Source organism: Sinocyclocheilus rhinocerous, unplaced genomic scaffold, assembly GCF_001515625.1.
Source record: "Sinocyclocheilus rhinocerous isolate Xijiao unplaced genomic scaffold, SAMN03320098_v1.1 scaffold568, whole genome shotgun sequence".
In the NCBI taxonomy this organism is placed as follows: domain Eukaryota; kingdom Metazoa; phylum Chordata; class Actinopteri; order Cypriniformes; family Cyprinidae; genus Sinocyclocheilus; species Sinocyclocheilus rhinocerous.
Window position 1 is genome coordinate 2,051,267 of NW_015652173.1, and position 14,592 is coordinate 2,065,858.

General features: G+C 38.9%; 1 protein-coding gene across 1 annotated transcript in view; it reads right to left on the reverse strand.

Moving 5' to 3' along the window:
* LOC107714016 (cytoskeleton-associated protein 5-like) overlaps positions 1-14,262 on the reverse strand; it is a 30,593-nt gene extending 16,331 nt beyond the window's left edge. Inside the window, exons 1-25 of the mRNA XM_016519705.1 lie at positions 14,160-14,262; positions 12,801-12,887; positions 11,145-11,338; positions 9,392-9,598; positions 9,114-9,285; positions 8,812-8,944; positions 7,438-7,538; positions 7,235-7,348; positions 7,047-7,151; positions 6,838-6,927; positions 6,581-6,745; positions 6,338-6,466; positions 4,227-4,376; positions 4,051-4,149; positions 3,832-3,942; positions 3,639-3,731; positions 3,364-3,549; positions 2,866-2,960; positions 2,720-2,777; positions 2,369-2,494; positions 1,337-1,476; positions 1,048-1,222; positions 822-935; positions 569-697; positions 218-412 (exon numbers count right to left, since the gene is read on the reverse strand). Of these exons, the coding sequence (XP_016375191.1) occupies positions 218-412; positions 569-697; positions 822-935; positions 1,048-1,222; positions 1,337-1,476; positions 2,369-2,494; positions 2,720-2,777; positions 2,866-2,960; positions 3,364-3,549; positions 3,639-3,731; positions 3,832-3,942; positions 4,051-4,149; positions 4,227-4,376; positions 6,338-6,466; positions 6,581-6,745; positions 6,838-6,927; positions 7,047-7,151; positions 7,235-7,348; positions 7,438-7,538; positions 8,812-8,944; positions 9,114-9,285; positions 9,392-9,598; positions 11,145-11,338; positions 12,801-12,857 (3,138 nt within the window). The 5' untranslated portion in view covers positions 12,858-12,887; positions 14,160-14,262. The remainder of the gene's footprint in view (positions 1-217; positions 413-568; positions 698-821; positions 936-1,047; positions 1,223-1,336; positions 1,477-2,368; positions 2,495-2,719; positions 2,778-2,865; positions 2,961-3,363; positions 3,550-3,638; positions 3,732-3,831; positions 3,943-4,050; positions 4,150-4,226; positions 4,377-6,337; positions 6,467-6,580; positions 6,746-6,837; positions 6,928-7,046; positions 7,152-7,234; positions 7,349-7,437; positions 7,539-8,811; positions 8,945-9,113; positions 9,286-9,391; positions 9,599-11,144; positions 11,339-12,800; positions 12,888-14,159) is intronic.
* Between the last annotated feature and the right edge of the window lie 330 nt (positions 14,263-14,592).

Below are 14,592 nucleotides of genomic sequence, written 5' to 3' on the forward strand. Positions count from 1 at the left end.
CATTAAAGTGATCAAAAAGTGACAGTAAAGACATTTGTAGTGTTACAAAAGACATCAAATAAGTGCTTTTTTGACATTTATATTTAACTGATTTCACAAACATATTAAGCAGTACAACCAAGCAGCAAATCAGAATATTAGAATGATCCCTGATGGATCATGTGACACTGACAAGTGGAGTAAGGGCTGCTGAAAGTTCATTACTTCTCCCACTTGCCTTTAGTTTGCCGGTAGCCTTGCTCATCTTCTCATAGCCCAGGTGCATCATGAAGGTGGGAAGCGCATCCTGAGCTTTCTTGCGCACATCGCCGCTGCGGTCCTCCAGGCAGGCGTACAGGTGAGGCACGCACAGCATGAGGTCTGCGGGCACCGTATGCAGTGTGGGCAGCTTCTCAGCAAGCCAGCCCAACATCTACAGAATTTTAACAGCATTTTAGCTTGTGATCACTGAACATGCAAGGTTGTTAAAAGTTGTGTGTTTTAGCCATGTCTTTTATACATGAGCTCCATATTCTTTTATTATTAACTTTATTTAAAAAAAACTTTGACTAAACCACAAGTGCCATACTTCCTGTCTGAGGAAGGGGTTTTCCTTCTTGAGCTCTTCTGATAGGTCCTCTCCTTCAAGCCACTCCTTCATTCCAGTCTGCTCCACCCATGCATTCAGTGTTGACCAGGCAGCAGCACGGACGTTGGGCTGAAAAGTCAAATTTCAAGCAAATTAGAAACAATTCACTCTCTCTAGCTGAAGGTTATCTGAACAGCCAACAGCCAGACAAGCAACACAAGAAGTGTAAGAACTCCCAATCAGCGTTTCATACCTTGCTGTCACCAAGAACAGTAATTACTGGAATTCCCAGGTTCTTGACATGCTGCTTCAGAGAGGGACCCATGGCAGTGGCTATCTGCTGCAGAATATTGAGAGCCTGCTGGACCTACAAACACATTTTATGCAATTACAACCATGCCATTGAATGCTACAACTGAAATGCCTGGATGGCAATGGGGAGCATCAAAAACACACTAAACTAGATTCATATGAATTACCAGTAGTTTGTTGGAATCGTTGAGACGACCCTTCAGCGCCATCGGCAGCTCGCCGATGTTGGCCTGGATGAATTTGGCCTCAGAAATGACTGCTGCCACCTCATCAAGCCCCTCCTTCCTTATCTTCCAGTTCTTGTCGCTAATCTTGGACACCATGTCCGATGTGATTTTATCACTGTGAACGAGAAACAGTCACTTAATCTCAACTGTTGTTTGCACTGGGATCCAAAAACTTGAATGTATCATTTGAAAATAACTTTTTCTGGAGTATCGTTACGCTCTCACAGACCTGATATTAGTTCTGGGCAGCAAGTCCATGATGTCTCCGGCTCCACCGTCCACCTCCTCTTCTTCAGCAGCGTCTCCCTCCTCTTCTGCTCCTGCTTTTTTGGTGCCACGGATGGGGGCGGGAGGAGACTGACCCTGCATCTAGTAAAGAAAAAAAGAAAAAAAAGTGACAAGGTGAAAACTGATTTAACAGGGGGAAAGACAAATACATTAGCACCAGTGGTCTATTTAAGTCAGCATGATGTAGTTCAATAGGTGATCTTAAATTGAACGACAAATTTTGTTTAACTTCTTTGACCTTTCATCTCTTTTATTTCTTGTTTTTTTCTTTTATTTACTTGTTTTACTATCGTATTGTTTCTAATTCTTTTATTTTATTATTCTCTTATTTACTGATTTATTTACTTGCTTTTGTTTTCTTTTACTTGCAGTTTATTTCATTTATGTTCTTGGTTATTTAACTCACAATCAATAAATCAAAGAAAATCAGTCAACAAATGCCTTTTGAAATTGGTTTCAAATACATCAGTAGTGTGAAATTAAAATTGTGCCCTAGCAAACAACCTGCTTTGATAAACAAGGTGTAACTAATGGACAAAACATGGTCATTACAGACAATGAAGCAGTAAAAAAAAAAAAAAAAACACACACAAACACACACCCCTATTATGTAGACATAAGCTAGGTAGGGAGGGACTAGCAATACCAAATTAAAACAATGAATAAGTAGGTGTGGTTCAAACGATTATGTACATAAAACAGGTTTTAATGCAAGCCAAAAACCACTGATGGTCAAGGCAACTCTTTGAAATGGCCACTTTCAAACATACACAAACACACACCCCTATTATATAGACATAAGCTAGGTAGGGAGGGACTGGCAATACCAAATTAAAACAATGAATAAGTAGGTGTGGTTCAAACGATTATGTACATAAAACAGGTTTTAATGCAAGCCAAAAACCACTGATGGTCAAGGCAACTCTTTGAAATGGCCACTTTCAAATACTGTTTTTCAAAAGGGCATATTTACCTTTTCAAACTCAGCATCAATTTGTGAAAGGAGGGCTGGTTTTTCGTCTTCAAAGAACATGCGAAGGGGAGCGCCCATGTACAAATACATGACTCCCAACAGAGTGATCGCTGATGTCCTCACAGCCTGAAGTTAACATGAACACAGCTCATTACACACAATTATATCAGGATTTGCAGTGTAGTTTATCCTCAAGATAAAGTCATAATATTCCAGGCAAATAATGTTTATTAATCTCTATCACTAGTAAGTGCTGCACATAAAGGGACCAATAAACATGCCTATCCACTTGAAATGCACAACAGATGTTTGGTTACGTATACTGAAACCATGACTCAGAAATCTACTCACAGGATTTGTGGCACCCAGAGCAGTTTTGACATTGTTGATGAACGCCTTGACATTTATTCTGGATTGAGGGGGATTAGATTCAGAGTCATAATTGAGGAAAAGATTAACTGCATGAAGGGAAAAAAGCTCAGGTATACACTGCTCACCCTGCAAATCCAAACTCCTTCATGGCATTGGCCAACCAACTCAACGTCTCTGCTTGGTTTTTAGGGTTTTTCTGAGTGAAAGCCATCGAGACAACCTGAAAATTAAGGGCAATTATTTAAATCGTAATACAAATTATTATTATGCCATAATAATGACGTTTAATAATCAAATAAACCACTGTTAGTATCACTAATAGTAATACGTCTATAACAATGATACAACAGCAACAAGTTTACACTTCAATTACTACTTATAATAAAAGTAAAAGTAGAACAATAAGCATTATGTACTACACTTATTACAACTATTTTAGACATTTAATAAGGATCCAATATTAAACATGTCTATTATTTTTACTATTACTGCTATTATTATATTATTTGAAAATAAATTTCACAAATAACTTTTTAAAAATAAAAATTTGCAAACTGGAAACTATTTTTCTAATTTCCTGCTAGTTTAAAATGAAGAAACAGTCCTACACCACAAATACTAACCTGCTCAGCAGTCCACGGCAGAGAATAGGCCTCCCCGATCGCAGTGAGAGCCTCTTTAGCATTACTTCCACACTTCACGTCTCCAATCTTATCAACCAGACCATCCAGAACCACCAATGCAGATGTCTTTGAGAACGATCCTTTTTGTGCGATTAAACCCACAATGTGGAGCTTCATTTGCATGACCTGGAGACGGAAAGATACTTGAAACTAGCACCAGATCGAAAGCCAAACGCGGAGAATTAAGAACAGCCCTACATGGTTAAGAGTACTACCTGAAAGTTGGTCTCTTTCCATCCAGGTTTCTTAGCCAGCATTTTGACTAAAGCCTGACACGGCATTTCAGATTTGTCCATCTGCTCCACAGCCTAAGCAGAACACATTCAAGTTTAGAGCATGTTCCTCAAGTTGAAATCATTACAAATAAGCTGAAACAGCACAAAAGGTAGAGACACAAAATCCAGTCACCCTCTGAAACTCTTCCATGCTAGCAAGTCTCTCCTTCCAGTTACCGCTGTCCAGCAGCTGCATACAGGAGGCTGGGAGCACAGCGGCAGCCTTCTCCTCACAAACGTCAGGCTGATTAACACATAAATAACAATTACATGACAGTATTGCATTATACCATCACCTTTCGGTCAAGTTCGATAAAATATTAAATGCGTCAATGTAAAATTGCAGACATACAGATAACTCAGTCTCAACAATCTCCTTTGTGTCTGAAGCTTTCTTGGACTTTGCACTTGGGGTAGAGGCAGGTTTGCCCTTCTTGGGAGGTCCTGCAGCCTGTTCATAAAGAATGAGACAAATTAATTTGCCTTGCGTAAAAATAACTGATTTAACAAAATAAGAACTGATGATACCTTTGCAGGAGCAGCTTTCTTAGGAGGCCCGGATGGTTTGGCAGGTGCTTCAACAGGTGGAGGTGCTTTTGCAGCAGGTTTCTCTTTCTTCTCTCCTCCACCGCCTCCTTTCTTTCCAACAAGCTCCACTTTATCAGCACATTCTTTTATCTATTTATGCATGAAATGAGAAGGAAGAGTAATGAACTTTTGCACTAGTTCCACCCACAGTCTGTTCGCTGACTGCCTTGATACTTCGAAACATTCATTCACGGATTTGCGCTACTGTCTTCACACACAGACGAAACTTACTAGAGAAGTGTGAAGTGTGACATAATATACCGCTGTAAATAAATACAATATAAATTCACGTCTCGCGCACTTTAATGCCCCTTGAATGTAACGTGTATGTTCCCTTGGAACTGGAATCATTTCAGAATTTCATGTGAAGTCCACTTCGCAGGGCACTTATGGTCGAATAAGACAACACTTGAATGCTGCTGCCTGAACAAGAGACCTCCTTACTGAAGTGAAAGTGTTGACTGGTGTCACTATCTCTCCAGTTACCGCTGTCCAGCAGCTGCATACAGGAGGCTGGGAGCACAGCGGCAGCCTTCTCCTCACAAACGTCAGGCTGATTAACACATAAATAACAATTACATGACAGTATTGCATTATACCATCACCTTTCGGTCAAGTTCGATAAAATATTAAATGCGTCAATGTAAAATTGCAGACATACAGATAACTCAGTCTCAACAATCTCCTTTGTGTCTGAAGCTTTCTTGGACTTTGCACTTGGGGTAGAGGCAGGTTTGCCCTTCTTGGGAGGTCCTGCAGCCTGTTCATAAAGAATGAGACAAATTAATTTGCCTTGCGTAAAAATAACTGATTTAACAAAATAAGAACTGATGATACCTTTGCAGGAGCAGCTTTCTTAGGAGGCCCGGATGGTTTGGCAGGTGCTTCAACATGTGGAGGTGCTTTTGCAGCAGGTTTCTCTTTCTTCTCTCCTCCACCGCCTCCTTTCTTTCCAACAAGCTCCACTTTATCAGCACATTCTTTTATCTAGTATGCATGAAACGAGAAGGAAGAGTAATGAACTTTTGCACTAGTTCCACCCACAGTCTGTTCGCTGACTGCCTTGATACACATTTGCATGGAAAACTTGCAGTTAGTACTAGAGCCCGACCGATATGGGTTTTTTGGGGCCGATACTAGGGAGTAAAAAAAAAATTATATATATTCTTTGTGTATATTATAGTACAGTACCAGTCAAAAGTTTGGACACTTTCCAGTTTCAATGGTTTTCCATAGACTTAAGCTTTAAAGCGTTTCATTCAGGTCGCCAGTAGCAAAAAGTGGAGCACGCTCTGCTGGACAAACTAAGTAATTACACCATTTCAAGCATTTTATCTGCGTTATATGTTCTGTAAAAAAAAAAATTAATATCGACGGCATATTCGCCGATACAGATATATCGGCAACAGGCTCATATCGGCAAAACGATATATCGGTCGGGCTCTAGTTAGTACAAAGGTGTGGGTCGTTCTCCTTCACCTGGCTGGTTTTATGCAATTTCAGAAATTTTACAAGGTTCCAAGTTGATACAAAAACAACAAAAGGCTGATTGTTTTATTGACCTTTCAGCATTGCAGGTTCTTAAAGGACAATTGACATTAAAAACACTGAATTATTTTGCCGTTACAATAGAACGTCAGTATGAAATAGACCAACAGTTTAAAAACAATTTAAACAAAAAAAAAAGAATTTTTTAAAATACAAATTATCTAAAACTTACCACCTCATATTACAAAGTTAACTATAATTCACAACATTTAAAATGTAATGAATCTCTCGGTACAAGACATTCAATAAATCTATTAAACAATATAGGATATGCATGTCCATTTGCCCAATTTTTACACTTAATCTTTGAAAAACAAACAAAAAAACACTTTGGCAAATCCAACTGTACATAGTGTGCCTAAATTCACTTGAAGCATTTACAATTTGTTTTTTTAAGACTAAAATAAATTGTAATTTATCGGTTATCAGTATTATATTAGTATTAATGTGCCTCGAAAAACTGCAACCTAAATGTCATAATGCACAGCGAAACACATTTTTACCTTGTCCAACTTGAGTTTGTCAACATCAGCCAGGAATGGGTTAACTGCTTTCTCCCCTACTACCTTCATGGCCGTCCCCAAAGCCTCAAAAGCAGCATCTCTAACCTCTGGAGCAGAATCATTCACTTGCTGCACAGAGAGAAGAGGGACATCTTATTAGGACAACCAATATCAAGACCTAGACACCAGCACTGACATGTTTCATTAAGTGTTTCAGTGCGTTGACTGGTGAGAAACCTGTACCTTGAGGAACGCTGCACAGAAGGGCTTCAGAACGCTTTTTGGCAACATGCTCGGGGTGCAGTGACGGAAGCTTCTGGCGAGGAACAGTGAAGCCTGTTGCTTGATGGATGGGTTCTTGTTGTCCATCATTGAGAGAACATCCTCACTGATGTTTTGCAAGGATGTCTGCAATACAATTGCCATTTTCCAGGTTATTAATAAATGATCAAATTTCAAATCATTTGTCAATTGACACCATTGGCATTTTGAATACTCACAGTAAGGAAGACTGCATCAATGGCCTCCTGCAAGGCCTGAACCACCTGAGGTTTCTTCTCCTTGAACTTCTCCAAGATGGTTGGCACCCCCTTCAAAAAAAAAAAAAAAAAAAAAATTTTTTAAACGGCTGTCTATTTATTTTGAACAACCATCATGATTTGCTTATCTTTTTTTCCGGAGTTCATTTTACGTCATGGTGAGCACTTACATGACCTGCATATGTCCCAAACTTCTTCCTCAATCCTGTTGCCAGTCCAGCCAAGCATTTGGCTGCCATGGCCACTAGCATTACATTGGCATCTTTCCCAATAACCTAGAACAACAAATGGGAGTATTTTCTAATGGCCTTGCTCACACAGGATATCCCATTACCCAGAATCCAACTAGGACTGTTACCTTTTTTAGCGCTCGAACCAAGTCCCCATAGTCTCCGCTCTCTAGTTTTGGGTTCTTAGTCAAAGCCTCCACTGCCTCCAATGCTTCCTTCCTCTCCTGCCATTTTTTTGCTTCCTGTAATGAGAAAGTAAAATTACGCAGGAATGAAACTGACAAAACCCAATATGATTTAAACAGATCAGTGGTATGTTGTTCTGACTCACAATTTTCTCATAGAAGTCTTTAGGAAGTTTAGAAAGGATCTCGACAGCTTCCAAAAGCTCATAAGGATCCACCGGAGCAGCTTCAACCTCATCATCGTCTCCTAAATTCAGAAATTGAAATTCAAGTTAAATACTTAAAAAAAAGAAACTGTAATAAAAATTATTTATATGTGACCCTGGAGCACAAAACCAGTCTTAAGTCACATGGGTATATTTGTAGCAATAGCCAAAAACACATTGTATGGGTTAAAATTATCGATTTTTCTTTTATGCCAAAAATCATTAGGATATTAAGTAAGGATTATATTCCATGAAAATATTTTGTAAATTTCCTACCATAAATATATTAAACCTTAATTTTTGATTAGTATTATGCATTGCTAAGGACTTCTTTTGTTCAGCTTTAAAGGCAATTTTCTCAATATTTAGATTTTTTGCAACCTCAGATTCCAGATTTTCAAATAGTTGCATCTCGGCCAAATATTGTGAAGTGAAGTGACTCTGCATTTAACCCATCAAAGTGTACACAAACACCGTGAACACACACGGCGAACACACACCCGGAGCAGTGGGAAGCCAATGCTGCAGCGCCCGGGGAGCAGTTGGGGGTTTGGTGCCTTGCTCAAGGGTCTCACCTCAATTGTGGTATTGTGGGCGGAAGAGAGCACTGTACATTCACTCCCCCCACCGACAATTCCTGCTGGACCTGAGACTCGAACCCGCGACCTTTGGGTTACAAGTCTGACTCTCTATCCATTAGGCCACGACAGCCCCTGACTGATTGTCCTATCCTAACAAACCATACATCCATGGAAAGTTTATTTATTAAACTTTCAGATTATGTATAAATCTCAATTTAAAAAAATTTACCCTTATGGCTGGTTTTGTGGTCCAGGGTCACATATTTCCTTTTAAATGTTACGAAAATACAGCTGGCTTTGTACAAACCAGCACAATTCTTAAAATGTAAAATAACAAGCCTCATTTAGTCACAGTAAAATGGCTTTTCCTCACTGACAACCAGTGGTGGAAAGAGTACTGAAAAAATATACTCAAGTAAAAGTACCATTACCTTCCAAAAAATGTAGTGTGAGTAGAGTAAAAGTACTTGTCCAAAAAACTACTTGAGTAAGAGTAAAATGACAACTAATCACAGTTGTTAAAGAAAGCCTCCTGGCTTTGTTCTGGTAACTAATTCATTACTATGGCATATTATGACAGTCAGTTATAAAAACAAGATTTAAAAAAAAAAAAAAAATTCTAAAAATTATAACTATCAATATTGTCTTCATGATAGTTCAAATTTAATGCTGAATTTTCACTACTGTCTTGAACCACTGACTGCTTTCTGCTGTGCAGAAGCTGTATTCTCACCGTCCGCCTCATCTCCTCCTGCAGCCTGCTGTTGTTCAAACTTGGCCTTAAGGTCCTGCTGAGAGCGCAAGAACCTGGTCTGCTTAGGAGCTGCATTTGGCAGTTTCACCCATTCTTCCTCCAACTCTTTCAACTGAAAGAAAAGGATCAAATAAGTAATATTACAACCTGTATACACCATTAACATGGAGAGATGAATGTCTCTCAAACTCAAAAGATCCAATCTATACGAATATCTCAATGCGCATTTTTAAATTAACACATTATGTATTTGAAAACTTAATGGAGGAAAGCAGTCTCACCTGTACAGAGTTGATATTCTGGAGGGGAGTTCGCAGCGCATCACGAATCCATCTATAGATCTCCACCGCCAGCAATTTGGCCTCATCTCGAACGGCCTTTTCTCGAGACTCAAACAATTTTGGCAACACTTTCACAACAGGCTTGAGAGTTATGATCTTCGAACCGAATTCACTGAAAAATAACAAATTTTCAAGTATTTTATGCTGAATAAGTGCCAATAAGTCAGTCACAATTTGACTACCGCATTTCCTTCAGTCCTTAAAAATTGCCTACACACCAAAGTGCTTTCCTTAGCGTCTCAATGCAAGCGACAACAATCTTGGGGTTCTTGTTATCCAGTCCTTTGATCAGCTCATCCTGGACCACCTCTGCTTTCTCGATCTCTATGTACATGAGGCATATATCAGTTCCCAGCTCCTTGGCTCGCGCTTTGGGCTGGTTGAAGACTTTGCCGACCACACCAGAAACCACTTCCCCAGTTGTCCTGCAAGACAAGACTCTCCATATAGATACTAGGCTCCACAAATCAACATTCTCTAGAAAATGCTTCTACATTGCGCATTCAAGCAAGCATGTTCGTTCCCCATTTAATGCACCAACCTGAAGACAACTTTGGTGTCACAGATAGCTAAAAATAATTCTCTTACTTCAATAGAAAATATTCAAAGCAAAACGAGTAAATCACATTAAAATATCATAGAATAAGTTACTTGGTTTCACATCGTTCCTTTAGCAAAGCTCAATTAAAACAATCGATACTCTACAAAAGAGTTTATTGTACCATTAACAATGACTGACCGGATTCTATCTGGCTATATTTAGACAGTCACAAAGACATCAGCTCAATAATGGAAAGCAGTGCCCAGAGCAGCAGAAATGTAGGCCTTTTTTTCCCTGTGATGCATGTCTAAATTTAAGGAATCGCAGTGTTCCTCATGAAAAAATTAGGAAATGAGAAACATTGCCATGTTTTCTGAATGGGTTAAAGGGGTCCTATTATGCTTTTTCACTTCTTCAACTTTAGTTAGTCTGTAATGTTGCCGTTTGAGCATAAAAAAAGATCTGCAAAGTTACAAAGTTCAAAGTCCACTTCAAAAGGAGATATTTTATTTAACAGAAATCACTTTTCAAAAACTACAACGAACGACTCGTTTGGACTACAACGCATATTTTCCGGGATTTGTGATATCACAAATATTGACGAATGGGATGAGACCTGGTTGAGCACTAGAGAAGGCAACGAGTGTTATCACCAAGTCGGAGACACGCTAGCTTTCCCAAGGCAGACAAACTTAAAGTTGTTACAATCATCCGGGTTTAAATCGCGCTCAAATTTATTTGATTTTGACACAATATTTACACTGAAGCTCACAGGTGGCTATCGTAAGGGGCATGACATTTCCCGACCAGGCACCAACTGCTGCCAATCACAACACACACTGGCCCAGCTAACCAATCACAGCACATTTCGTATTTCAGAAGGCGGGCCTTCATTTGATACAGGAACTATTCAAGCCGTTCATGCCAGACTGGGGAGAGAGGTGTTGTAATAACGGAAAATATGTGAAAAAGAATGTGTTTTTCGAACAACCTAGTATGAGAGCCTGTACACTCTCAAAGTACATTCTAGTACACTCCCAAAACAAAATCAAGACTTTGTAAAAGAGCATAATAGGACCCCTTTAAAGCTACCGTGTTCCTGTAAACAAGACCTACTTTGCTTGATGACTCTCACTCAATCCAGAAATAGACTTTCACCAGTTATCACATTTCTGCTTTGTTCCAAAACTCAGTTGTAAACAAAAAGCTCTTACAAAACGTTATCCCATATAAAACAGGTCTCAGAAACAAAGAACTGCTCAGGGATCGAGGGAAAAGCAAACGCAGTCATTAAATCCTCCAAGGACAAAATCTGTGGTTCGTGAAACTCGCTGGAAACTTAGCGACTAGCACTATTTTCAAAGACTTCTGTTGCGTAAACTACTTCTATGGTGCTTCTTGGCATTTTGGGACAAAATGGGACTACTTACTTGCCAGCCACTTGTGCATTCTCGATAAAAGCAAGTGCTGCCTCCAGTCCTTTGAGTTGGGCTACGGCATTTGAATCTGTTACAAATTTCTTGATAAGCCCAAGGTATTTGCCCCATTCTGGGCTCTTCTCGTCTTCTATCTTCTGGAAGAGCTTCAATGCTTCCTCGTATCCATTTAATCTCGCTTTCCAAATCTAAGGGAAACCGTAAGATCAATCATGACAACGAACAACCAAATAAATGAGCTCGTGAGTTGATGTAACTGACCCACTTTCTTCAGGGCCTGACATGTTTAACCACCATTATTCATAATACAGGACACATGAACTAAAGGTCACCATGTATATGAAATGCTTTATCATCCTGAGTGGTAATGTGCTGTATATGCAAAAACTCAGGTTGATAAAACAAAGTACCAGCTATTAAACTCAATTTTTATCAAGAAACTCAAGCAAAACTTCTTTAATGTGGTGTGACAAAGCAATTTAAAAATCTGTCAGATTGAACCAGATGATCTCAAGCAGAAGCACTATTCACTACCATCTCCCCCCGATTATCCCGCCACTTTACTACAAATTCCAGCAAGAATAAAAATGAATGAAAATCAGAAGGTATGTTGAAAGCAGCAACAACTGGCTGGAACGCGTCATCTATCATGCAATCGTCCAATCAGTTTAAATCGCAGGAAGACGTCACATGTAAACAACCTGCCACCTAACATCACATTCACCTCAGGGAAGTTCTCCAGTAGCTAGTTAGAAAAATTAACTCTACAAAAAAAACCTTTATATACTATTTTCATGTTCAAAAGTTTGGGTTCAGTTAGTACATCGGGGAAAAAAAAAAAAAAAAAATTTAAATGAACACTTGTTTAGCAAGGACGCATTAAATTGATAAAGTGACAGTAAAGACATTTTTAATGTTACAAAAGACATCCATTTCAAATAAATGCTAAATTTTGAATTTCCTATTCAAAGTATCCCGAAAAAAAAATTGCTAAATGTTTTTTGAGCACCAAAATCAGCATATCAGAATGATTTCTGAAGGATCATGTGACACTTAAGACTAAATAAGGTCTCCACAAACTTCAGCATTACCATTAGAGGAATAAGTTACATTTAAAAATATTAACAGTTAATTTTAAATCGAAATTTCACAATTTTAATTTTTTAAACATAAGTGCCGACTTGTTGAGAATAAGAGACTTATTTTAACAACATTAATTTTGAACAGTGTGTGTTATATTACATTTTAAACCTAATTCTATCAAATAAACATCTAAAAATGATTTTAGTGTCCAGGATTTGCAGTGGTTTGGAGCAGAAACAGTTGAAAACTGAATTTCTTTTTATTAAAAACCTCAAAATGAGTTTTTGGGTGTAAGTGATGCAAAATGACTTAACATGACTTTGTGGCAACCATATGGCAAAGCGGTTGTTCACTTGTAAATGAAATTGCTGACAACATAGGCATTATATTTCCATAAAGACATTGCTTGAGTTTAATTCGGTGCTTTGCATGCATTCATCTATGAAGGCAACAATTAGGATGAGCGAACCTCTGACAGTTTAGTTCTACAACCACAAAAGCTGGTCTTCTTACACCATCAGGGGATTTTGGATGGGTCAAAATATAAAAGTAGCCGGGATCACTCACCTTGTGTTCACATTTCTGGTCGATGGGTAACTTCATCCATTCACTGTCATCCCCCATGGCTGTTTTCTGTCGGTCTTATCTATTCAACTAAAAAGGGGAAACTTTGGTTGCTCGCACAGCATACAAAGCAGAACAAAAAAAAAGGTCTATTGCAATCACACTAATTTTTACACTTCATCACAGCTTTCTGCCGTAAATATGTACATTTACAGTTTAAGACCACATAAATGCAGAATGTTAGAGTTTAATGTTAATTAGACATCTTTGAGCTCATCTGATGAATGCAACAAACATCTAAAGCTTTCAGAACACATGTAATTAAGATGGCATGAGAAACTTGACCAGCTTGTCACAATAACTTTGTCATCCTCCACATGCATTTAAACAGCAACCTCCAGTCAGACAGAAGAAATTCTTGATTCACTTCACAGCAAATGCACACATCATCCAGTTCTGCAGCCAAAGCAGAGCAACATCCACTAATGCATATCCCAGAAGAGGCTAGTTTCATATTACATATCGATCCAAGCCGAAAAGTAAATCCTTAAACACAAAAGCCCAGGCTAAGTGAGGAAAACGCAAAATATGCACAAGATACGTGTAGAAGAATGATGCATGCAGAAACTACCGCCAATTCAGCCCGCCCAAAACAAACATAATAAGCAAACAAGGGCAGTTATACGCAATAGCATCCGTTTAAATGACTTAGCAGCATAAATAATGATAAATGAAGTCGTTTGAGGGTTTTAAAAACGCTACAGTGGTTTGCAGCGCATCACATGTGAGAACACTATCGGGGTGCAGCAGAGCCGTTAGTGACCCGCAGCTGCTGTCGCTCGGGCCGTCGCTTTTTGCAGCATAACACGTTTAAATACGGTCCTACTTCAATCAGGACATAGCAAATCTACTCCTTACAGCCTTCTAAAACCATTACCGTGTATGGTTTGTTTAGCTTCGAAGTGTAAATATGGCTAAATTTAAATATACCGGTTAGCTGTTAGCACATACGCGGCCCTGGTTGACTGTCTGTTAGTCCTGCAACAGCTTTAAACCATCACGAGATTCAAACAAATATCGCAATTTTCACAGCTTTCCCAACAAACACAAGGCTTGAAATGTCAAAATTAATCCTTGCCGCCTCATCCAACCTGATATGCGACGATAAAATTAAAAACCCGACTCACACTATTGTTTGTCACAGATATAAAAGCGGCTTGATATTATTCAGTCCGTCACTAAAACTGAGGCCCTCAAATAAAACGCAGCAACCTACAACGAGGCAGAAAACGCTTAAAACGGCTTCCGTATAATAATCTCCGATCTCTCCCGATCATAAGTAAATATATCAATTTTAGTTACCTGCTTTTACAGAGGGAAGACAGTGCAATCTTCATCAGCTGGGACCAATATTTGGTCATTACTCTCCAGGCTTTGAAACGCCTCCGAGGGCGGGGAGACAGAGGAGGAGACGCCTAGCTTTCATTCAAACCACCACTTCGTCTGTTATAGGCTGTACAATGCATTTTTATGCTGTTAAACATGTTTTTATTCGATATGTAGTGTTTGAATATATTTGTGCATCAATAAAGTGAGCATGCAATTACAGAATGTTAGTGTTTAATCGTATATTGTCTAATGACGTTTTCAGTAAAGAATACACTTTTGGCGGTGACCAACTTTGGGACATTGTCTATAAGCAAAACAATTTCAAGACACACATATACACACTGTATGTATGTGTGTGTGTATATATATATATTTATATACACACACACACACACACACACACACA